This window comes from Chaetura pelagica, unplaced genomic scaffold, assembly GCF_000747805.2.
Source record: "Chaetura pelagica isolate M959 unplaced genomic scaffold, ChaPel_1.0 scaffold354, whole genome shotgun sequence".
NCBI classification, from domain to species: Eukaryota; Metazoa; Chordata; class Aves; order Apodiformes; family Apodidae; genus Chaetura; species Chaetura pelagica.
The window spans coordinates 3244630-3271068 of NW_009953299.1; the positions used below are offsets into that span (position 1 = coordinate 3244630).

The 26439-nt window shown below is 35.6% G+C and overlaps 1 protein-coding gene across 1 annotated transcript; it reads right to left on the minus strand.

Moving 5' to 3' along the window:
• Window positions 1-734: 734 nt before the first annotated feature.
• AK7 (adenylate kinase 7) lies at window positions 735-26161 on the minus strand. Its single transcript, XM_009998037.1, has 18 exons — window positions 26068-26161; window positions 25246-25490; window positions 24028-24136; window positions 23419-23513; window positions 22495-22605; window positions 18501-18584; window positions 17854-17942; window positions 16542-16632; window positions 13831-13908; window positions 13003-13152; window positions 11084-11212; window positions 10654-10792; window positions 8966-9094; window positions 7895-7957; window positions 6957-7154; window positions 4136-4356; window positions 1882-2040; window positions 735-773 (listed from the first exon to the last, which is right to left on the minus strand). The coding sequence occupies exons 1-18, from the start codon at window positions 26159-26161 to the stop codon at window positions 735-737; spliced, it is 2223 nt and encodes a 740-aa protein (XP_009996339.1).
• Window positions 26162-26439: the final 278 nt, after the last annotated feature.

Here is a 26439-nt window from a genome sequence, read left to right on the forward strand (position 1 = left end):
CGCGCGCCGTAACGGCTGCGCGGCGGGGCGGGTCTCGCGCCGAGAGAGGCCGGGCCGCGTTTGGCGCAACTGGCCGTGTGTGTGGGCAGCGGGGGGTTCCGAGCGAGGGGAAGCGCGGGCGGAAATCGCTGTGGAAACGGACTCGTTGAGACTCCCCGCGCGTTACCCCAACGAGCCGCCCGAGGCTCCTGGTACCGGGAGTGTCGGAGGCTCCCACGGGCGACGTCCCCGCTCTGCTCCGCGGTCTCAGCTCACAGCCGGTTCTGCGCGCATCTCTTGTTACTTGCACTGGGCTTATGCTTGTTTTATGCCCCGCACAAACCTAAGAGATCCTTTTATAATGAGTGTTTCTGAAAGCTCTGCCTGGAACAGACCGCATGCATTGCAGGAAACTTTAATGAAAATAAAATTACACTATGTATCAGCTTAAAACTTTATTCTTAGAAAAGTACGTATGTTGCATCCACTCCGAACGAATTCTTACAGTTCACAGTTTCAAATAGTCATAAAATACAGCTGCATAAATGTATTAGTATGTGCAGTATATTATACTTCTGTAGAAGGAATATTAAACTCCCAATTCAACATACTAATAAAGTATGAGAAGTAAAAATGAAGATTACATAATAAAGCTAAACAATTTCAGAAACTAACTATTTTTATTTGAAATACACTATGAATGTTCCCCCTTTCTACTTCACAATTTCAACAGCTGTTAGGATTCAACATTTATCTCATTCAATATCAGGACTGTTCTTGAAGAGATACTCTGCCTGTAAACAGAAGAGTTTAACAGTTACACTCAATTTCAAGTTTTTAATTTTAAAATGTGGCTAACATCGCTTCATACTAAACCACAGAAAGTATTAAATGGCTCTAAAATGTAATTTCTGGCAGATGTGTCAGGGAAGCCTCTTCCCCAAAAATACCATCCAAAATACCATCCAACTCACTCTGCCTCCTGGTAGCAGTCACTTCCTCTATATTATAGGCAAGAGAAGGAAGTGAGCTATTTATGACAGCATTTGTCACTCCATGAAAAATCCTAGGAAATACTGTAGGGCCTGATTTCTGGACCCAGAAGAGTAGATAAGAAAGAACTTCAGAAGTATGCATTTAGTAGGGAAGATCTCATTTCCTACAGCTACAGGCATTGTTACTCACCAGTAAGCAAAAAGGTTAAAAGTATTAAACATTCCTTAGACACAACACTGATGTTTCCATTTTAAGCATTTGTTTAGTTAATAAAATGCTTATTTTAATTAAACCAGTGACAGCTTATTAATAACTTTCTTAGGATGTGGAGGAAGAACAGCAGTACAGCAATAACTTTACAGCATCTGACTTCTTGTTTGAATGCAGTGCTAACCCTTCTTTCTGCTGAAAGGTCCTTTGCAGCTAGAATTATTCTATGAACGTCTTACAGGATTTACTTATTAATTTAGCTGTGTATTGTGAAGAGAAGTAACAAAGAACTTTTCCTTTATCAATACAGTAACGTGTTCTATTGTTCCTAGAGGGGTGTAAGCAGGATAGAGAGTGATGTCCAACTTTCTGATGGCCTCTATGTCACGGAAGGGCTGGCAGGGTAAGACATGTAGAGCACACACACACACCAAACAGAAGTAGATTCTAGTAGTGATTAGCAAAGCTGGATTATGCCCTAACTTGATTTATTGTGTTGAGCCCATAAAGAATAGTTGCTTGGTTTTTAGTTTTCACAGGAATCACAGGAACTGTAGATCCATTAATTAGTTGTTATTATGGCAGTAGGGAAAAAGAATCTAAGTCCTTATGTTAACATACATTCTTTGAGTCTACGTTAATATTTTCATTAAGCTTTTGCAAACATATTTAAGTAACAAAATGTCATCACTTTACCAGAAAATCGACTGGATCATCTGGCCTGATCTTGCAGCATTCATTTATCCCTTGGATAAGTGTTGGCATGACATTCTTCATTAAATAGTTTCGTAGTGGAACAGACTGGGCCTCCAATAATTCTTGTTCTTGTTTTTTCACTTCCTCCTGATTTTTGCTCTACAAATAATGAACAAAATCACAAAGAATAAGATTTATAACATCTACTAAATAGCACTTGACTGAATAATAGTGGTGGCCTAGATTTAAAAAGTGTTAGAAGCTGTGGACAGAACTTTAAAACTCTCAACTTTGCAGGAAAACTATTAACTGCTTATTAAATTTCAAGCATACAGCAGACTGAGGACAAAGAACTGAATATTATGAAAACTGAAATAACCCTCTTAGTAAAATGATTTTGTTTTTCTCTCTTTAACACCTAAGAGGATGTTTACTTCCAGTGACCCTGTCTCCATAAGGTATTTGGCAAAATGGTTGGAATACACTGTATCACATAAAAAATTAGTACTGTTGGAAATGCAGATCGTTTCTTGAGGGTTCTTTGAACTGGAGGGGAAGGAGAATATTTTTATTCAGAGAGAGCCCTGACTCTCTAAATCACTGTAAATTGTGTTGTGTCTGGTTGGTTTGGGTTTCATTTCTTAGCTTTGTTTGTTTTTATTTCATTTATGTCAGTTTTCTAAGGGGCTGAGGGTTAAGTAAAGTAAACCCACAGTGATTTACATCTGTTTACATCAGCTAAATTTATTCTTCAATTCAGGTTAAATCAAACGCAATTACTGTGCTCAAAAAGTAGGATAGGTAGGGAAATAAACCTGTTGTGAGTTTTTCTTTCTTCCATTTGATAGCACTTAGTACCATGCCTAGTTGCAGTACTTTTAGCCAGAAGATTACTAAAGAACATTTTCATTGTCGTCTTTTCTCTCATTTTCTCCATTGATACCCTGAGTCATATATAGATAAAACAAGCAGATGATACTTTTAAGGCTGCTTTTCTATATTCGAGGCATAACACAAAAGCAATGTTCAAGTAAAACCATATACCAATGTCTGTTAAAGATATTTACCTTATTCATTCAAATCCAGGAGTATTATTGAATAAATCCAGCAAGTGGTCTTTGGTCTCTACTTAGATACAGCAAATAAATCTATAGTCTCAAGGGCAAATTATTAGTTGCTTAGAATTCCTGAGCATCTGTCTATTTAAAAGGATAAACTTGTGTACAGTTTTTATTTAAACACTTACTTTAGCTTTGAATAATGCACAGTTTGCTGTTTTGAAGCTTAGATGCCTTTGGATTGTATGTAGCTATATAAATATATCAACTACCCTTACTAATTTTTTAGACAAGCTTAAGGAGAGTACAAAATGCTATTTAATGTTGAATGAAATTGTAAATAACCATAGAGATAACAAAGAAAACATAATTAAAAGCCAGCATCAGAACAATGCAAATGCTGCTTTTAAAGTGAGTAATTTCAGGGTATTACTTCCCCATAGATGTGTATGGGTAGTCAAATGTAAAGGAAAGTGTTTATCTGTGAAATGATCACTTTGTTTTTCAATAGCTCTAGAAGAAGACAATAAAAGAATTGGCTTCTGGTGAAACAACCTGACTTTGGGTGCAAATAAGGAAAACGCATCATGTGCAAATCCTGTGAAGTCTGGTAGCCTAAATACCAAGTGCTTATTACAGTATTAGCAAACAAAAAGCATCTCTCAGATTGCATCAGGTAGTTCTCACTGAACTGAGGACTCAGCTCTGAAAGGTGATTCTGTTGAAGGCTCAGGAACATTTCTGCAATGCAGACTGGAATATTGATCAGTGTTGAATTAAAAATCTCGTTTGAAAGGCGTGATAATTAAGACTTGGTAAGCTGCTTAGAAGTGAGCAAAATGCAAAAGTCCAAGAATACTGGTTATGGAAAAACACGATTGATTATAGAAGATAGTTATAAATGGTAAAATAAAAGAACCATGGCACAGCAACAAGAAAAGTATCATAAAAGCATTTTGAAGACATGCTAATAACATAATAAAAAAATGCCATGTCTGTAATAAAAAAAGACATTCTATTCTTCAAGTTGGGCCTCAAAATGCACTGTGAAGATAATGTAACCCAGTTCTAAAGTATGATAGAAGGATCTAGAGAATTTATGCCACGCTTTCCAAGTGAATTTACATAACAGATTGCTGGAAGCCATCTAAAACTCATAAATAATAATAGTATCAAAAAAATATGTATTAACCTACCCACTCTTCCCAATGTGCCATCCTTTCGGCTCTTTCCTCAGCTTCTTTACGCTCTCGTTCAGCTTTTTCTTGAGCCTCTTTGGCGAGGCGTTCCTCAGCTGCTTTGCGTTCCAAAATCTCCATTTCTTCATCTGTCAAACCGTAAGTCCGAGGTTCCCCAAGTTCTTTGGTGATCACTTTTACAATAAATCTGTTCTCAGGATCTTCATATTTGGCTACATCTTTTACACAATACAAGAGAGAACTTTTCAAGACTTTTGTCAATTATCATTGGACATCAGTAAATAACTGCAAGACGTAAAATGAATAAAGTTTTCTACATCTGATTTTCTCTACTAGTTTCAGCTAAAATAGTTTGTCTTTCTAAAATGACTTAAGGGAGAAATGGATTAAAGTAATTTTTACAACTATTCTGTTCATCAGTTGCAGCTTGTCTAAGTTTTGAAACTTGAAAATGAGGTAACTCAACTATCAGAGATGTTCAATGTTCCAGTTACCAATCCTATGTCAACTTATCCAGCTGTATAAAACCATCAGCTTTTGGCCCTGTCTCCTCTACAGGTTACACAATAGGTTGTTAGGATTTGGCAACAAACTCCAGAGTTTTCTCTTATTCAGATTTACAAATACACAGACCTATCTCCAGTTGAACTCTTACTGTGTTATATCTACAAAACAAATCTGTAGCTTCATGTACGAACACAAAGACTGAGGAAGACCTTTGTTCCTTCTCCCTTTTAATTGCTGGAGGCTACTTGCATATTAAACTTACAAAAAAAACCCACAAAAAGACAAAAACAAAACAATACGAAGGAAAATTTAAAAAAAAAAAAAAATTGGAAAAATGGGAGCTGTCTCCAGGGCTTTCTAGGCTCTGTATGCATTCAGTGTAGCACAGCATCTGGCAGACAGGGTATCAAAATGTACATGGGAAAAAGGAAAAGTGGGCGTTCCACGTATCCAGAAAATACAGAGATAAAGTACTTGTTCAGAGATGTAAATGTGCAGAAATGGGTAAGGAAAGCAAACAGAGGAAGAGGAAAAAACAGAACTAGAACACAGAATTTAGATGAGAACCCAGCAGTTCCTTCTCCCTCTGCTTTATCAAGTTATTTTGAAACACACTGGCAAAGCATGCTTCCCATTTCTTTCCAATCACTAATTCAGGCAGAAGATAGGTGTCCAATACTAACACTGTTATTCCAAGTGTTCGAGTGTTTGGGATTTGGACCTAAAGTCCAAACTCTGCTCATGAATTCAAGAGAAAGCTAACATAATTCTACACAATCAATTTTCTGTTACAGCTTTCAAAAATTCAGGAATTACATTCCTGAAGTACTCCAGATTAAAAGAATAATACATTCTCTGTGTCAAGCAGTCCATTGTTTCTGCAATTTTAGCTGAACCCAGATATAACAATTACAGTGCAAACCACTTTTCAAGTAGTTTAAAGTATTGCTAAGAACTCTGTCAGCACTGAATTTGAGGTCTCAAAGACTGCATTTTTTTCTTACATGTCCAAGCAAGATTACAATAGAAATATTACAGCAATCATAATTAACTTCATTTATCTTCAAAAATAAATACTTTTCAAATAAAAATGATGTTACTACTGATGCCAATTGAGAGGAAAGATCACCAGAAAAGGAGTTACTAAATTTAAATCTTTGGAGGAATTTGCTGGTATTACTTCAACATGCCTTTTTGTAGATGATCTAATATGCCTGTGTCACCATCCCCAATTTGCAGATGAGAAAAGACACAAGATAACTGACTTGCAGACATTGGGCAGTGAGTCACTGTAGCAAAGTAGGGTTTCCAGAATTTTGAAGCCCACTCTTTTGTACTAGTCATATTTCAGACTCAGAAAAAAATAACAACAAAAGCAATTAATAACACCATATTTTATGATTTTCTAAAATGTAGGTGGGATATTTAACAAATCAAGCACAATTTTTTAACCCATTCCCACTAAATTCCTACAGCATATGACTGAGAAAGGAGCTGGCTCTCAGCTTAAATCAGATGTTACTTAATTCTGTGGATCAAATAAACCAATTGGAAAATCAGTTGGAATAAAGGAGTATTTGAAGAGCTGAAGGTTCCTCACTGAAATTATCTTTGTAATCTGTCCTTACCATTTTACACCAGCAAGCTATATGCTTGCACACTTTGCTGGGCAACAATCAGTGATATGAAAATAACTGAAGAGGCAGTTTCTGAGCTAAATATGACCTGAGACAATACTCCTTTGAAGATGAGTGTCAACACCATAAACTGAATATGAAAATCATCTGGAAATCACTGAACATCACAGTGGTGACACATCAATAATTAATATTGGTAGGCCAGTAAGTTTCCTTATTTTAAATAGGCTAGAGTTGAAGAGTAACCTTTGGCCATGATTCTTAACAGAAAACTGCAAAATTCTATCCTAGGGTGTACACTTAGAGTTGCCACCAACATAAAACATGATCTTGGACAGGGCTACTACTTGCCTATCCAAAACTGTGTAAGATAAAAATATGACCAACTGATGGCATTGGAGTTTAATATTAACCATTTCCTACAGTTACAAAAATGAGCAGTTAAAGATCTTATTTTTTAAAACAGTTCAACTGTAGAACTTCAGAGTCCTTATGAGTATACAGATATTTTTGCAGATATAAATTTAAATGCTTGTTGCATATGTATTCTGCAATGTTAATATAAAATGTTATTTATATACATACACTTACTATATGACCTTTACAAGTGTTAAATTTGTAACACCAAATTTTTTAACTTCATCTTTTATCTACTAATTTTTATTATTACATACCAATAAGCAGAGGATGTATTTCGAGTTCATCAAAATAGTTGAGAACAGTCTTATCATCTGTGTTTAACTCTCTGAAGAGATTTAGAGATTGCAGGAACCGTTCCTGGGTATAATGAGTTCCAGCAACAATAATCTCTGGCAAATTTATTATTCTGTTTATAAGGAATTCGTCAGATGCAGTCAAAGAAATAACGAATTCTGTGAAAAAGAACATACGATCAGTGCTCATATATATGATTGCTTTCCCTCTTTCTTAACTATTTTGTGTAAGTAATAAATTGTAAACCATAACTGAACATGAAACATTGTGAATTGTAAATAACTTTACAGATAATTTGATAATCAAATACTTATATTCAACTTGTTCAGTTACAGCAATCCAAGAACATTAAGAGCCATGTCTGTAAATAAACTGTATATTCCAATTTCACCAAATTCTTCTGTAGCACTATGAAGACTATTCTTGCAATAAGCAGCACAAAAATCTTGTCATTTAATAACATCAATGTAGCATAGTACAGATTTTCTGAGAAAGCTACCATACAACCTATACATCTAAGAAATATAGGAAGAATAAAAATTCTTATGAATGGTGCAGCCAAAGCAGCAAGTAACACTGGAAAATTTAACAACTTATTGTTTGTCAAGTCATCAGCCTGTGTTGTGATTTTTAATCTTACAAATAAAGGTGTGCCTGCTGAATTAAAGTAAATTTAAAAATAAAGAAATCAAATAGAATTTTAAAAACACCCACCATCTGAAACAAAATGTTCCTTTTGATTAATTGTTCACTTTCAAATAAGCAGCCAGCAGCATTTCAAGAATTAGATATTTATCTTATGTTAAATATGAACAGATGGAGTGTTATCTTAGACTTCTTATTGGTGGTAGCATTATTTGAAAAAAACTGGTTTTAAAAAGAAATCTACCAAACTTACCAGGTGTGATTACAGGATCACATATGGGTATTTTGCCTCCAGCTTCTTCATCTTCATTTTCCGCTAAAACAAAAGTAAGATATTATTGATGTTTTCATTTGAAACAACAATACCATTGTATTTGCTAAAAATGTGCCCAGTACAAAATGCATGTTTGTCTATATTCAAATTACTCAAAATGTTGGAAATTAATCTAAACTGGATATCAGTTTAGAGAATTTAGTAAGTAATTCATGCTGCCAGCCACAACAGAATTCTGCCTTGGGACACTGATAGTTGTTTGCCTATCCACCGGAAGTATGCACATGCATACACAATTTTAAAATGTGTCCAATTTTAAAACTGCTGCCCTGACCCTGGCTGCTTCTCCTGCCAAGTACATTATTCTGCCAAAAACAAAGATTGGGCTCAGAACAGTGAGTAGAAATGTTTTACAGTAGTATGGTTAAAATGTTTTCTGCCACTGAATAGTCAGTAAAACAACCTGAAGAACATCAGCTGAGCATTGTAATTTACAGCCCAGCATATTAAGTTGAACACAACTGTTGTGTGTATGGGTTTTTTTCTTAAAACCTCATGATATAATTTACATATGGAGACAGTTCTTGGTCTCGATGCATGGACAATGCTTGCTCACAATTTGAAATGTATGTCACGAAACTCCTCTTAACTCCTATCTACTGTAGGTGATCTAATGCATCCACTCTAAGCTGGATCACAGAACATTTATTGCTGCTCTGGATGGATGCCCTCATTAAGTAGCTCATAAATATTATGAAGAAATTCTGCCTTAGGTCTTCCTTGAGTGGAGTAAACCAACACAGAAAGTGCTCTCTATATTTGTATATTTGCTTATTACTTTGCTAGCGAAGATAGTGTGAAAACTATCTTGTGCTTAATTAAGTTGCATTAAAATCCCAACTACATTTGAAGCACCACGTGAAAAGAACTTTTTTTGTGTCCTGCACTGCAGTTATTACAGTGCTGATGCACTTCAACTGATTTGGCACTGAGAACAATAAGGATAAAAACAGTATTAGCAGCAATAAAACCAAAAGCAGCAGTACTTACAATGAAAAAGATCTTGTGCTTGTTCATAGGTTTCTGGGAACCCGTCTAAAATATATCCCTGATTCCTACACGGCATAGTTTTGAGCTTATCCTTCACAAATTTAAGAAGATATTGATCATCTAGACGACCTAAGACACAAAGAAGGTTAATAGGTACCTTTTTTTACAGAAAAGAGATATCTGAAATTATTTTACTGAAATATTAATTCATTTAGCAGAGAAACTTCTATTGAGACCCTAAAAAATGTATGTATTTTGAATTACTCTTTGTATATGACATTATCAGAAATCTGAGGAATATAAATTTGTAGCTATAAAATACATTTGTGTTTACAAGGATTTAAATATTAGAACTTTTAGGATACTAAACTTGAACTTAGGGTTTTTTTAGCATAATGCAATCAGATTTTAATGGGAAAAAAACATATGACAAAGTAATCATTTTCTACTTACAGTTAATAGTAAGACCCATAGATAGTCTTGCAAAAGAAACATGAGGTAGGTTTTACAAGTTTCATTTTCAGATTAATTAATTGAGGTACACTGAAGGGTTCATTAACTTGGTCTACATTGTTGAGCAAATGTGCGGGAGTAAAAAGTTTGCTTCTTTGTGATTTTTTGTCACTTGACAACCATATACTCCAATTTCCTACTTTATTCTGCTTTTAAAAGTCTAAAGAATTGATAAAGCACTGTAATCATAAAGGTATGTTACTATTTTAAAAGGTGTTATTTTAAATGACAAAACAAGGCATCCAAGAGATTCTGCCATAGATCTCAAAGCTTTTGGGTGTGCTACAAGTTCATTGCTTTGCAGACACATAGGATCCAAATCAGGTAAACTTTAAGTGATAGAAAGTATTTTTTAGGGGGATCACTTTATAGCACCCAAAAAGTGTTAAGAACTAAGTTAAAAACCACTTTATTAATACAGTAATGGCAATTTTTATGGACCTTTTTCAATTTGCAGACTAAAATTCTTTACAGTCTTCTGTAAGTACTATTCACACTTTAGAGATAGCAAAAATGAGGAAAATTTGCTTCATCCTGGCTCAAACCAGGACACTTCTACCTCAATTTGGCTATCTCTAAAACGCAAATAGTATTTACAGAAGACTGTAAAGAATTTTTTTGAGGTACTTAAAAAAACCCACAATCTCATATGACAGTGCACTAAGTCTTTTTTTTAGTAGAATACTTTCCTTCTTTGCAAATTTGATACAGATATACTTCACTAATATATATTTTAAATTTTATAATATACATTACATTGCATAAATTATATTAATTTATATTACCTAAATTATACCCCATTTTAAGAAGAAAACGTGGTGTTATTAAAAAAATCTGGCTAAGCATCTAATGCTTCTGAATATAACATTGTTACTTACATATCAAATTATAAAGTAAAAAGAATTACATAAATCATATTAAAAAGAAGACAGATGGAATTTCTACAATTGAAAAAGCACCATGCTATTTTTAAAATATATCCTTTTTAATATATAAGCTATATAATGTAAACCAGTATTTGGTTTGTAAATAAGGTGCATACAAATGGACCCGGCATGATTCTTGCTTTCAGTAGGATATAAAAGTTCTAAAGCACAAATTTATTTCCAGATTTTCAATTTGCATAGTGTTGCACTATTTACCTAAATGCCACCTTAGCCCTTTGTATTTCCTACCTGCATCCTGCTCCATGCTTTCTTTTATTGCAGCTAATAACTCCTCTGCTTCTTCTACATTTATACCCTCCTCCTCTTCATCATCATTGTCTTCTCCCACACCTTCAGATTCTAGTTCTTTAGATGCCACAACTTTCTCCTGAAGACAGAAGAAGAAATAGGCTCAGAAATTCCTTAGCCAAATTTCTTTTATACATAGATAAAATAAAAGGGGAAAAAAAAATAAGAAATAAGGTGCTCTTGGACAGTGAGATACTGAGCTACCTTCAGTCTCCAAAAAGAGTTCAGTACATTCTCCAGAGGTGTTCAGTATGAAAAAAAGGTATTTCTATTCTAAAATAATGGAATTGTAACTAATTTTTAAATTATGCTAAATGTTTTTAAATCACAGGTATGAAAATAATAGCAATATTAGAAAACAACAACACACCAGATTTGCTATTGTTTCAGAAATTAGGTCATTTATCTTAATGTGATGTAGCTTGTACTGTTTGCAGAGCTCTTCAGCAATGGTAGATTTGCCAGAGCCGGGAGGACCATGAAAGAAAACTTTTAGAGGCTGGAAAAAAAAAGAAAATATTAAGATATAACACCATTCACATAATATGGATGTTTTTATTTAAATGGAACATTCTTTTTACTATAAATAATAGGAAACAACAATTATTATAATTAAAATTGGGAAGGTATATTTTAATTTTATTCACATCAAGTATGTATTTCTCATTGAATATCTCCTGTATCATCCACAAGCTTTGAGTAACACAGATAATTTAAATATACAACTTCAACATTGGAGAAAAAGCATGCTTCTCCTCAGTGGACTCAGGCCAATTTATAGTGGCACTACTGGTATTTGAATAAACAAAAGAGACAAAACACAACACCATAGATAGGACACACTGAATTTTGGAATGAGGTAGCAGATATTTTATACATATGCAATAGCTCTATTTCCTAACTGAGGTTAGTTGCTGTCATCACAATGGTTATTTTGACCTCAAAAATTTCAGATCCTTAACAATCTTAAGATATTTCTGATTTCTCATTTCAACCTACCTGGCCTGTGGATGAGTACATGTAGTTAAGGTTTCAGTACACACTTATTAAATATATTATGGAATAAACTCAAACTCATACACCAGTAACTTTCTGTCCTAATTCAGGACTCCTGACACTGTAAACTGCAAATTTAATAGTGACAGGGACAGAGGTCTGGCTAGCCTTCCCTGTCCTTGCTGCAAGCTAGTGTTCTCTTCCCTTGCCACTCGGTATGTCTGTATTTTGTACTGAATTTTTTTAGTTACATGCATCCATAATCCAATGCAGTAGTTTGACCCAAACACAGACCTTGATAATCCTTTCCGAGGTATGCAGGGACTTTTCACGAACAATCTCGAATTACAGTAGTTGAATTTTGTTTTACACCTCCTGAACTCTTGTTCAAAGTTTGAACAAAATTTAGACATGCTGAACAGCTTTATCATACTCATCAATATTTGAACGTATGCAAACATTTTTCTGCACCTTTCAATAACCACTTCCCTATACATGTGATTACAGAAGTTCAAATATTAAGCTAACATAGACAACAGCAAGTTGCTCAGTACATTACACAATAGAGCAGAGTAAAATGAAAGCTGCACTGCAATGTAACATCCTGGCTCACTAAATAAAATGTAGGAACAAAATCCTCACCTAACTACCAATTATTATAAAAAAGCTTAAAGAAAATAAAATTATCGAGTTCTTGAAGCAAAATGTATCAGGATTGCCATATATTGCATACAAAAACTAGTTTCAGAACAGTAGCTTCTCCATCAGGAGGCTTATTTGGATTTACAGGCTTCTAGTTTTAGGAAGAAAAGAAATCATAGAATCACTTAGGTTGGAAAAGACCTTCAAGATCATTGAGTCCAACCATTAACCCTACCCTACCAAACCCAGCACTAAGCCATATTCCCAAGCGCCACATCTAGACAGCTTTTAAACACATCCAAGTATGGTGACTCAACCACCTCCCTGTGAAGCATGTTCCAATATCTGACAACCCTTTCAGTGCAAAAGTTCTTCCTAATGTCTAGTCTAAACCTCCCCTGCACAGCTGGAGGCCATTCCCTCTTGTTTTATCACTGGTTAAATAAAACTCTATTATTATTGTTTTAATTGATACACCCTCTTTTTTAACTACTTCTACTCAATTTTCAGGCTTTAGGTCCACTTATTTTGCATCTGTAACAGTCTCCCATGTATTTTTACTTGAAGAAATTAAAGCTTGTATTTATATAACCATTTTTATTGAGAAAGAAAGAAAAGAACATTTTAAAATAGTATACACCAAACCATTACCAGTAATCCTCGACTTTGCTTGTATTCCTTGACAATTTGTTCAATGTTCTCCACCAGTCCTCCCTGAGCCACCCACTTAATGTTGAAAATCTCTTTCAGAAACATAGATTCCATTCGCAGGTTTACAAGCAACATGTCCAGATGCTTTTGCTGAGGGAGTAAAGTTGTATTTATTTTACAGACTTAAGATATACATGTAAAAACACTGTTAGCTTAAGCTAGAGATTAGAATGGAGGGGTGAGAACAAAAAGAATTAAAGGATATGGGAAGAAGGTTTGCCAACAAAGCAAAACATTGTAAGCTTTTTAAAAAAATAAACATACAAGCCATGTATAGTTGCATTTGAGTACTCTCATAAACTATTAGAACATGAACCATTAAATAATTAGTCTGTACAATATAAAGGTTTCATATTATTGCAGAGAATAACCTCTTTCATAAATTTATCAAGTCCCATCTTAAAACTACCTGGATTTAAGTTTGTTTATTTCCCCTACGAACTGCTTATTCCAGATAAATAGATGAATACAACATATTTTTTGTATGCTGCATCCATCAGAACTTAGCACCTCATTATTAACTTTTTTATACAATTTTGTGCAAGTTTTGTTAGAGTGCTCTAGTATGCTCAGTGTATACTAGGCTGTTCTATGATGGTTAAATTTTAATTTATTTATTTTCTAAATTTAAACTCACTGCAAATATTTTCAAGCATGTTTTAGGGTTACATTCTTCTGTTGAAATAAAAATGCAATTATATATTTCATTATATTATACTTTTAAGTTTACATCCTTTTCTTAAGTAATAAAAGGAAAAAAGTACTAACTGTTAAGTCTTTGCTCAGGAATGCATTTTCTACTGGAATATTCTCAGTTTTTCCTGGTCCAAGATTTTTACTGATAGACTGTAATGGAAAAAAAATAAATACATTTATCAAGTAAGATTCTTAGAAAAAAATTAAACATGATTTCTGTGGATATATGCTTTAAATTTTATGTTTCGTTGTGCCTGAAAAAATCAGTATTCTGATTTGAAATAGATAGATCAAAGGACTGTATATTAACTTTAATGGTAGTATTAAACACGCTTTTTTGCTGTATAATCTCTGTTTTGCAATAAAAAAAACCCCACAAAACCAACCAACAAACCCAAAACAAAAGTGTTCCAAGGTTCTTAAATCTATTTACAACTTCCTACTGCTTAAGACCTATTCAGAGACCTATTTTATTTCCCAGCACTGTCCCTTCAGGTTTTTGAAGTATTTAATTATGTTAACAAACAGGAAGTGTTTTCAAATCAATGCCATTGATAACATTTTCATTTCATCATCAGATAGAAATTGTTAGTTACTCCTACAGCCCTTTAAAATAGATTTAAATCCCCAATACATGCCATAACATTATTAAAATTAACATAAAAAATCCGATGAAATCTACATAAATTCCAGCATTCTGTCTCTGACAATGTCAATTAGTGGATGCCTGAATGAAAGTAAGAATGGCAAAAGCCTGTATAATACTCCTTTCAAATACACTTCTAATCTCCAACTATTTTCAGCTCAAAGACTTCCTAAACTAGAAATAGCTGCTGTATATTTAAGTAACTCTCAAGCTATTTCTCTCCCATCTACCATTCCAGTCTGCTCCCAGGCTGATACAGCTCCAAGCCCAGACAGGACTCTACAATTCCACAGGGAACTTATTTTCTCTACTAGAACTCTCCATTTTCTCCTGCCCTTTATCTCTAGTTTCTGAACAATTACATAACCATGAAATGACCCATCCACTTTTCTTCGAGTGCTTCTCAGCTGCTTTTAATTAAATACTTCTTTGAAAGCCTTTGAGAAATTCAAGTAGACTGCATCAACTTGTTCATCATTATCCACATTTGTTGGTCACATTACAAAACTTAAAGAGGTTTCCAAAGTATCTGAAAGTACTTTTTTGGAAAGTATTTTACAAAAGTCACATTAACTTTTTCCAAATAGATCACATGTATCTGGGTGTAATTTAATGCAATTCATTTATTATAATGTCTAATAATGTGCCTGGCTATTAGCCAACATTATTTGGCATATTGGCCTGTATTTCCCAAAACATTACAGGATCTTCTCTTTTTACATTGGCATCATGTTTATCAGTCTTAAACTGCAGGAGGTCGTATGTGTGAATCAGCAATTCAGAGTTATTTGATCCTTGAGCTACTTCAGACCTCTTCAGTGAATGCTTAAGGGGTCTGGTGGTTTCTTAGTGTTCATTTTGTCAGTTAATTCTATAATCTTTCTACAGTTACTTTTCTGCAGTTTTATACAGATCCTCTAACAAGTTATCCACAAAAAGATCCTGAAGAATTAAGGTGCTTCCAAATTCTTACCCATGACCACTAATGTAAAGCATGTCTGCTACAGCCTTGTCTTCTCTACATGCTCCTTTTATACCTAATCATCAATTTCCCAGTTTGCCTTACAGATTTTCTGGATGTTTCTTGGTTTTTTATTATTAAAAAATAAATGAATAAATTTTGTGTTTTTACTGATAGTTGATCTTCAAGTGTTGGGTTGTTTGTTTGGTTTTTGTTTTGTTTTTACTTATCCTGCCAGATTTCATTATATTTTCTATTCTATTTTCTGGACATAACCATAACTTTTTGAAGTCTTCCATGTTGCTTTTCTCAATCTGTAGTTTAAACATGGTAATTCTGTTTCCCAGTCTTTTCTTATTAAGTAGCATGCAAAAGCATTTTCCTCTACCCTTCTCCTCTAAGGATATAATATTTTTATGTCTTTTGCTCTAATTTTTATATAATACTTTTTCCTATGGTTGACTACAACTGCAAAAGTTCTTTTGACCTTTTCTTCCATAGGCATGTTGCCTAGTTGCATTATGGTCACTTAGACAGAACAACTCTTCCACTATAAACATTTCAGTGAGATCTGGTATACTTACCTGAACCAAAACAGAGTTGCATCTTCTTGTGAGCTCCCTAATACTCTGTTCTATGAAACACACTTTGATACAAAAAAACCCAACAAACTAGACTGTTATGTTTGGTCTTTAAGTAATATTCAACCAATTTACAAGAGCAAGTTTCCATATTATATTGTATTAGTTGACTCGCACCATCAGTGAGTAGTTCAATAGTATCATCCAGACTATTTTGAAGCTTAATTTCAAAATACTTGGGAAAACAAGATACATTCCTACAATATGCAGGGAGAAGCAGCTTAAAGTCTTTGAGTATCTAATTACAGAACTGTGAATCCCATAACAATTCAGCAGAAGTTTCTTAGGCAAAATTTCTACTTCAGTTAATGATAATAATGCAAGTTAGTTCTGCAAAATCACGTCAAAGTAATGCATTTTGTTCAAAGGACAGAAGTTTGGAGGATTTAAAATTAATTTTTTATGGTCTCATGTACTATGCAAGATAGTTCAGAAAGATCTAGGTCCTTCTGCTTCTTCAAAATGTATACATTTAGAACCTTAAAGTTATCTGGAAAAAAAAAAAAAAAAAAAAAGAGAGAATAAAATTTCTTACCTTTGTTAATTCTTGAAGAGTGTGCATAGATTCATCTACGGCAAGTATATAGCCATGCTTTGGCCTGTGGTCTGCTATGTTTTGTAACACTCTGAAACACAGCAAGCACAGCCAAGACTTTTGTCAGAGAAGCATACATAGAATCACAGAATGTTTGGAGTTGGAAGGGACCGTAAAGATCATTGAGTTCCAACTGCCCTGCATGGGCAGGGACCCCTTCCACTAGGACAGGCTGCTCAGAGCCCCATGCAACCTGCCCTTGAACACCTCCAGGGATAGAGCCCCCACAACATCCCTGGGCAGCCTGTTCCAGTGTCTCACCATCCTTACACTGAAGAATTTATGCCTGATGTCCAACCTAAATCTCCCTTCTTTCATCTTAAAACCATTAGCCCTCGTCCTCTCACTGCAAGCCCCTGTAAAAAGACCCTCCCCAGCTTTCCTGTAGGAAAGGTACTAGAAGGCCACTATGAGGTCCCCCCAGAGCCTTCTCTTCTTCAGGCTGAACAACTCCAACTCCCTCAGCCTGTCCTCATAAGAGAGGTGCTCCAGCCCTCGGATCATTTCTGTGGCCCTTCTCTGCACACGTTCCAACAGGTCCACAACTTTCTTGTGCTGAGGGCACCAGAGCTGGACACAGTATTCTAGGCGAGGTCTCACCAGGACAGAGTAGAGGGGCAGAATCACCTCTCTTGATCTGCTGGACACACTTCTTTTGATACAGCCCTGGATGGAGTTGGCCTTCTGGGATGCAACTGCACATTGGTGGCTCATGTCCAGCTTTTGATCCACTAGTACCCCCAGGTCCTTTTCCACAGGGCTGCTCTCAATGCTGGGTTTTTATTGTTAAATGCATTTCAGAAATAGTTCAAAGAATTTGTAAAATCTTACAGAACTTTACAGAGCATGACATTTTCATATACATTTTCCATAATGAAGAAGCACAGCTAGATATTTTGTTTGGAAAGAAGTTCAAAGGATAAAAAGCAGCATCTATATAAGACACTAACATAGCCTGCTGTAAAGTCCACAATCCACTTGCATCCAGTTCTGTGCCTGTTAACTGGTATCACGCTCTAGATTGAGCATTGCTAGTAATTTCTTAAAAGCATAGCACCAGTGTAAGTCAGACAAGGTTTCCAGAAGGCCTATCTAGTACTAAAGAAATGGAAGTCTCTGACTCAGCAAGAAGGACCAAAGACTGTTCTTAAAGACACCCACACCAATTTAAAAGCCTCTACTCTCTAGGCGATTCGGATTTGTTATCCAGCTAAGTATCAGCTATTGTTAAGGGGAATTTTTTTTTACTTACGCTGCTAAATCAAGAACATGAATGGTTGGAATAAAATTGTTTCCATCTCCAAAAACAGGTATTGTAGGAGTCTCACTAAGCCAACATACCTGAAAATACAAATGGAGAATGAAGTAAGGAGAAAAAGTTTACTTTTCACTAGAGCTAAAAAATGAACATTAGTTAGCTAGGCAAATCTATTAAGGATTTAAAGTTAAATTTCTTGAACGATTAATGGAGCTACAGGAATGGAAACAATTCTTGAGAAATACTAACTGGCTGCCTAAAGAAAACAAGAAAATTCTTCTTCTCTTAAAGAGTATTTTTTTATCTTTTAAAATGTTGCTTCATATCCCAAATAAAATAAATGCTTGCGGAAAAAATAAAATATTGAGAAGAAAGACATTTTTCCTGATTCCACTGGTATGACAGAAATGTTCTCATTCTGAAGTACATATGGAGATACTGTTCAAAGACTGCAAAAAACTAAAAATCACATAGAGCCCAAAAAGTGTAAACCACTTCCACTGTAGCTAAAACATTTCAAAGGACTCAAATTATCAGTTTTGTTCACAACATCTTTAAGATTATAGTAACAAATCCATTTAATTCCAGTGTGGTTTGCCCCTAGAAATTCAAGAAGACTTCAAAAATAGTTGGATATCTACCTTAAAAAAGTAGTGAAAGACTTCTTCCTCATTTCCATATTGATGTCCTGAGGCAGCAACATAAGTTGAAAATTTATGTTTGTTCTGTGAAGTAAAATCAACAAGTAAGTCTTGATAAAAATATGGTACTGCAAATGGGATACTGGCTTACCCTGAAACTTGAGTACTTGTGTACTGAATATACAAAGTTTGCAAATTAAATAATCTAAAACTTGAAGCTAGAGCAATTGTTGTGTATCCTGTAGTTTCATAAGTTATATTGCTAGTATTTCCTTCAAAAAAAGCATTGCTCAATCAGAACTCACTTGTCTGAACCTGAAATTGTAAAAAAAAAATTAAGAGTTAAAATTTGGAAGTTATATAAAACAATTATGTTAACAAGATAACTCATGTTTCTACTTTCTGTTTACAAAAAAAACCCCTATGAAATTCACTGAAGCTATTTTCTAAATTGCATTATATTTCCATTTCACTGCATTGTTTAATTTTCTTTTTGATATACAAATTATAGATATTAAAAAAAAATAAAAAATAGAAATTGCCAAGTATGTAAGTTCTTTCCTAACCACATATCATGATCAAGATGACCATTATTGCACAGTACCATACATTTGCCTGTTCTGGCTGGGTACAGAAACTGTACTCTAAGAGCAGCAGCAGCTGTTTAGTATCTACATCAATGACACAGTGAGATCGAGAGCACGCTCAGGAAGTTGGCAGATGACACCAGGCTGACAGGTGTAGTCAACACATCAGAGGGCTGGGACATTATCCAGAGGCACCTGGACAAGCTAGAGAAGTGGCCCATGTGACCCTCATGAGATTCAACAAGGCCGAGTGCAAGGTCCTGCACCTGGGTAGGGACAATCCTCATTATCAATACAGGCTGGGGAATGATGTGATAGAGAGCAGACCCACAGAAAGGGACTTGGGGATACTGGTGGATGAAAAGCTGGACATGAGCAAACAATGTGTGCTCGCAGCCCAGAGGGCCAATCGCATCCTGGGCTGCATCAAAAGAAGGCCAGCAGGGTGAAGGAAGTTTATTCTGCCTCTCTACTCCACTCTCAGAAATCCCCACCTGTAGTACTGGGTCCTGTTCTGAAGCCCTCAACACAAGAGGGACGTGGACCTGTTGGAATGAGTCCAGAGAAAGGCCACAAAGATAATCAGAGGGCTGGAACACCTTTCCTATGAAGACAGGTGGAGAGAGCTGGGGCTGTTCAGCGTGCAGAAGAGAAGGCTCCAGGGAGACCTTATAGTGGCCTTCCAGTAGATGAAGGGGGCCTACAGAAAAGCTGGTGAGGGACTGTTTACAAGGGCATGTAGCAACAGAATGACGGACAATGGTCTTTAACTAGAGAAGGGTAGATTTAGATTAGACATTAGGAAGTTCTTTTCTATGAGGGTGGTGAAACACAGGAACAGGTTACCCAGAAAGGTGGTGGAGGCTCCATTCAACGTCAGGCTTTACGAGGCTCTGAGCAACCAGATCTAGTTAAAAAGGTCCCTGCGCACTGCAGGGGGGCTGGACTAGATGACCTTTAAAGGTCCCTTCCAACCCCACACATTCTATGATTCAGCTCCCAGGATTGCACCAGACAGGCAGCAAACATGCCCCAGGAGAGGACATGTTGTAATGTCTCCCAGCCTGAAAAACCTGCTTCTTGTGAAAGCACAGGAGGTGCTATTTGTGTTCTCCCTTAAGAAAAATGTAACACACAGGATTTTTTTCCATTTACCTTGCAGTAGGTTCTTCAGTAGCCACTTGCGGAGATAAACCACAGTTTGGCACTGAGTACTACACTGAAATACCAACCTCTGGAAAAAGTAAAGATACTAAACATTCATGTAGTGTTACAAGCCACACATATGAGAAGGTACTACTTGAGATGATTTGGATATACCTAATTTTAAAAATAACACAATCATTAAGCAAACTCCAGTTACACACAGCATGTTCAGTCACAGGTAGACCTTCAAGTTCCTGTGTAATATTCATTAAAGCCACTAGATGTCACATTCTAGCTATGATAATCAGTTCTAGGCTGGGATTATTTTACGTTTGTTTGTTTTACTCTAATAAAATGCGTGAAGTGGTAAGCAGGTCTAAATTAATGGATTCAGGAACTGTGATGACATTAAGAACAGAGCTGGGAGATCAAGAACTCTTCTGTCTGTGGCAGGCAGATGTTTGTTCAAGGATTTTGAATCTGGCAGGACCCCAGAGTCAGTGGCTCCTCTTAAAGAAAAGCTACACACGCAGGATGTTCTGCCACCAAGGTAAAGGTAAATCATTGTTAGGTGTAAGATCTTCTCTACATAACTGACATGGCTGCTGAATCTTAGTATCTCCTCCTGAGGTTTTGCACGTCAGTGGAAACACTAATTTCTTTCACAGAAGGCACATTACACAGGTGCTGCGGAGGTAGAAATTAGCAAAAACTGTAATTGAAAAGCCTCAAGCTATCATAGGAAGCTAATGTTGATCTGCTCGAGAAGAATAAATGGTTATGAGCCTTCCTGTTACAAATTGCTGACAGAAACAAAACAGGGGCAGGGATAGGCAGTGCTGGTGCCCCTGGAGTTCTGGAGGAGAAGGGCTCCTTTTGAAAGGTGTACCAGAGGTACAAATTGCTTTATTGTGTACTGTTACATATTGTTCCACTGCCTTCTCAACCTGGAAAACATTTAGAAGCTGATTATATTAATACCTTTGTTATGTAGTGACTCAGTGCTTCGGATTAGTCAGAACTGAGGCAACAGCTCATCCAAGTGTTGCTGGTGGCAGAAGTTATTGTGAAGTTTGCTGGACAGTGTTTACAATCTTTGTGTTTCTGATATGAAAGTTTTTTCATAGTCTTGTAATTCCATTGTTAGGACAGTAAAAGTAAGAACAATTTATCACCGATTTTTCAAGCTGTAAACCAAATTTTACTGGCATTCTGCACTATTAAACCTATGTTAGAACAGAATATAATTTCTAGAGATATTTTCTCATCAGAGCATAAGATAACGCATATATACTCAAACCACATTAGTTTCCCCCTTTATAAGGAGCCTGATAAATTTCTGCAATGGACACTAAATTATTATTATTAGGGGAGGCTGCTAATGGACAAAGAATGAGCAAATGACACCATCATACAGTGGATTTAATTGTCTTCCAGTTCTCTTTCCTAACCTCCACAGGACTCCCATCTCCAATGAGAACAGCATCAATTTTCCTGAGTTGTAAAGCACAATGTGAGCCACTGTTGGTATTCATTTAATAATAGCACTTAAGTAGAGAGAAAGACATGGTCTGCTCTCTATTAAGATTAAAAATCTAATCAGGTCAACATAAATAAAGCTGAAGGAAGTGATTTTAAAACACATATAAACTGATAACATATATTCTATTCTGGGTCAGCTCTATGACCATAATTTAAAAATGAATTATAGGGTGAAATAAAAGTCAATGAGCCCTCTGCTCCAAGAACACGAACTATCCAGGAACATGCTAGGTGTGGCCAGAACATCTTCTAAGTATTTAAATGAGACAGAACATTAACATAGCTTGCTAATATTTAAAGATGCTGCTCTTCTTCACAACTGCACTGAAAGATGATACTCGAAGTAAGAGGAACAACCAAAATATCCCTTTCCTCTACATTCTTTCATCCTCATGTCTTTCCCCAGAGGCCCCAGCTTGGATTGTCTCTCACACAACAAAAGAAACAATTTATTTTTTTTTAAATAGTAAGCAAGATTTACTCAATACCTAAGGAAAAAAAAATTACATGAGTTTGGGATGTGTATTATGTAGATAGTTACGTTTCAGGAGACATTATTGTCCTCCCTATACTTGATATCTTATTAATAACTGATGTAATTCATATTTATCAAGAAAAAACGAAAGTTATTCAAATTCTTGGTAATTTCCATTACTAAGATGATACTCGAAGTAAGAGGAACAACCAACCTATTTTTAGAAAAAAAGTTCTTTACATACAGTTTTCCCGAGTTTGAGAATGAGTTTTTCAGCATTTATGTGATCCACAAAATTAGGATGAGGTTTTCTTCTGCGATAGTCATCATCAGTAAAAGGAACCTCAGGATCTTCCTATGAAGAAAAAAATGTGACTGTATACAAGTCTTAAAGCAGAACAATTGTTAAAGGCCTAGATGGTCAAAACAAGTTATTAAAAAATATTCTAAAAAATCTCTTTTAGCTTTGTTTTCATTTGAAATACTTAAAACTTCTGATACTTAAGGTTCAACATTTTGAAAATGTCAATATTCAGTTTCAATGATCACAGGAAAAGATTTTAACCAGCTTTTTTATTTTAAAAAATGTGAATTTTTGTTATACCATACTTGCATTACCCAAGTTCAAAAAACTCTGAGAAGTGCTACAGATAACAATAACTTGCACAGCTTCTCTAAGACTAAATTTGAGAATGGCAAAAGCATACTGCAAAGCATTTAACATGGTTCCTGACAATGCTTAACATTGCTGTCTGTGATCTTAAAAGTTTTTTCCAACCTAAATGATTCTGTGATGTTATAATTTATTTTTCTATACATTGATTTAAATATGTTTTCCTTAAAGATATAACAAATGTGGAATTTTATGGCAAAGGCAGTGCATATTCTGGTTAGCATAAGTACTGCCTCTTGTCCAAGCAGTCCCTAACGTCTGCCTGTATCATTTTCACCAGTGCCTAAACTTCTCTGCCCAGTGGGATAAATTTAACAATTTTGGCAGTAAGTAGTGTTTCAGAATGAAAGGGTCATGAGAAAGAATACACTTGCTGGCAGTAATTTTATTAGCTATTGTTGAAGTACATACTGAAATACTTTGTTTAATTGAATTTAATAAATATTTTTCATTAAATGGAAATATCAAGTTAAAAAATATTTTCATATTACTTACAGGGTCAGGGGGTTTGCTTTTTGCCCAACTCATTATTGTTGAAATGAGGATGAATGACTTTGGAGTTGTAAAATGCTCTATTTCCCCATGTAGCGCTGTAAAATGAGAGCAAATGATTTAATTTATTGTATTTTATTTTTCTTCTATATAAAGGTCCTTTACAGACCTTTAAATAGCAAGCGGGAGAAGGCTTTAGAAAACTGTTAGCAATGTTTATAATTGGACTTCTAAGTAAAAACATATTTCAAATAATTATATAAAATATTGAAAAAATATTTAAATATTACAGGAGTAAATTTTCTATCCACCTGCTAGTGCAAATACATGGATGATGGTTGATGGGTATTTAGGGAAATAACTGCCTAGTCTGATATGTCATTTAAAGTGTTGGATCATTCCATGACAGCTTCTCCAGCTTGTGAATGCTAGAGTGCATTCCATGGTCCTTTGCTAATTAATTGAACAATTCATGCAGCATTTCTCCATCAAGGAGCCCAGTTTTATGTTATAGTAAAATATATGTCCCAGATAATTTCCATTATACATTTTTGGTAAATTTTGATTGCTGTATAGGAACGATTTTTCTGTTCTGCTGATAGCTATACTAACCAGAAGCAGCCCATGTTGCTTCCTCAATTTGATTTGTATCCTCAGTGATATTATATAAAACAATGTCACACTCAAGCAAGTGACTTAAGAGCTCATTTCTGGGAGAGACCTGGGATAAAAAAAAAATTGTTATAATCTGACATAAAAAAAAAAAGTTAAAAAATCCAGTATCCAAAATTACTTTTATTTTCAAGCTTAATTTACTGATAGAATGTGGCTTTATAACACCAAGATGTTAGAATAATTCATAAGACAAGTGTCAAATTTTATGCCAGGTACAAGTAAGGTGATGAAATGTACATTAAATGCTAAAACTTCTAATTTAGAGTACACAATAATATAGTTAAAAAACATGTTCAGCTTTTAATAGTATTTTAGGATTCACATTTTCAGTGCATAAAAGTCCATGGCTTACATGGGTATTTTAAATAAGAATCAGCTGGCAGTATTAAAAAGACATTTTAAAAAATCCATTTCCTTGCAAAATAACTTCCCGTCTTTTTTTGTTAAATGTTTGTCTGCATCACTTGAGCAAGTCCAACAATCACTTTGGACAAGAGGATTGATTAAGACTATACTGCCAGCCATAATTTTCAGATTGAACAGCTCAGCTGTATAGACATTTACATCAAAATTTTCAAATGTTTAAAGAAATTCTGAATAATAGATTTCAGACAGTTAGAGGCAAATGTAGTTTCAGAAAATGAAATCAAGCAATAAGCAATTACATTCTTAAAAGCAAGCTTCCTTTAGTTAACTAAACTTTGGATGTATCTTTATATAAAAAGATGCAGGTATTCATAACAATTAGTGCTAGTGAAAGCTTTGATTTCAGTGAATAGTTATGAAGGGAGACAGCAACTTTGATTCCAGCACCACTACCAGTAAAATTATGATAAAAGACAGAGACAAAAGAGATACTTGAGATGTGTGTTTTGAAGGAAAAGGAACGCAGACTTCTGAATCATCAGGTTAGATTATGTCCTGTCTGTATCTCTTTTTTTTTTTTTTTAATATATTTTGAGTCAGAGTTCCTTCCTTTTACTATTTGCTGTATCAAACCTAGTGGGGAAGAGACAACTGTGCACAGGAAGCAGAAGTAATCAAATACACATATGCAGCTTCCAACAGCAACAAAAGTTACTTTATTAATGAAGTTTTACATGATTGCAATATTTCTAATGTCTAAGAGCAACCTGAAGTAAGACTCTTACTTACTGCATACGTTTCCTCTGCAAAATGTGGTTTAGTATTCTCTGGATTAGAAAGGGTACCCACTACTTGGTAGACTCCCTCCTTTGGCCTACTAGAAATTGCAGCAGCTGAATTATTTTCATCTTCCTCCTCCTCTTCTTCTGTGCTTTCAAGCGATGCCCCAACAATACATCTGGATAAATACTGCAATATACAAGACACACAATTGTATGCAAATGTGTATTGAATCCTACGCAGCTTCTCTTGTTCTAGGGAAGGAACCAACACTGTTGACTAGATCAGATTCTGTTGGTGATTATAGAATCATAGAACTGTTCAGGTTGGAAAAGACCCTTGGGATCACCAAGTCCAACTATCACCCCAACTCTACAAAGTTCTCCTCTAAACCATATCCACCAACACCACATCCAAACAACCCTTAAACACTTTCAGGGATGGTGACCCAACTGCCTCCCTGGGCAGCCTATTCCAGTGTCCAACCACTCATTCTGTGAAAAATCTTTTCCTAATGTCCAGTCTAAACCTCCCCTGTTGCAGCTTGAAGCCATTCCCTCTTGTTCTGTCACTAATTACCTGTGAGAAGAGACCAGCACCTGCCTCTCTACAATGACCTTTCAGGGAGTTGTAGACACCGATGAGGTCTCCCCTCAGCCTCCCCTTCCTCAAACTAAACATTTCCAGCTCCTTCAAGTGCTCTCCATAAGATCTGTTCTCTAGGCCCTTCACCAGCTTCGTTGCCCTCCTCTGTACTTGCTCCAGCACCTTGATATCTCTCTTGAATTGAGGTGCCCAAAACTGGACACAACACTCCAGGTGTGGCCTCACCAGTGCTGAGTACAGGGGGAACGATGTAGTTCAGGACACAGCTTTCCATTGAGCAGAACATTTTTGACTTCTCAACCTTAGCTGTAATGTTCATATTGATTTTTGTTCTATGACACAAGGTGTTGGTGAGTCCCTAGATGACTCTTCTCTGCAACTCGGCTTCTCTTGGGCAGGCATTACCTCAGAGAGATGTTCTCCCTCCACAGAGACCAGCTGTTGCCTGACATCTCCCCACCTGCTTTTTCCACACTTCCCGCTCCTAACTCCTTCCTATCTTAACTCCTTCTTGCTCCCAGTGCCGCTCCTCTGCAGGTATTTTTGGTGACCCCAGCAGCCCGGCTGGCTTCCTGCCCGTCCGAGCTCCCTGGAAGC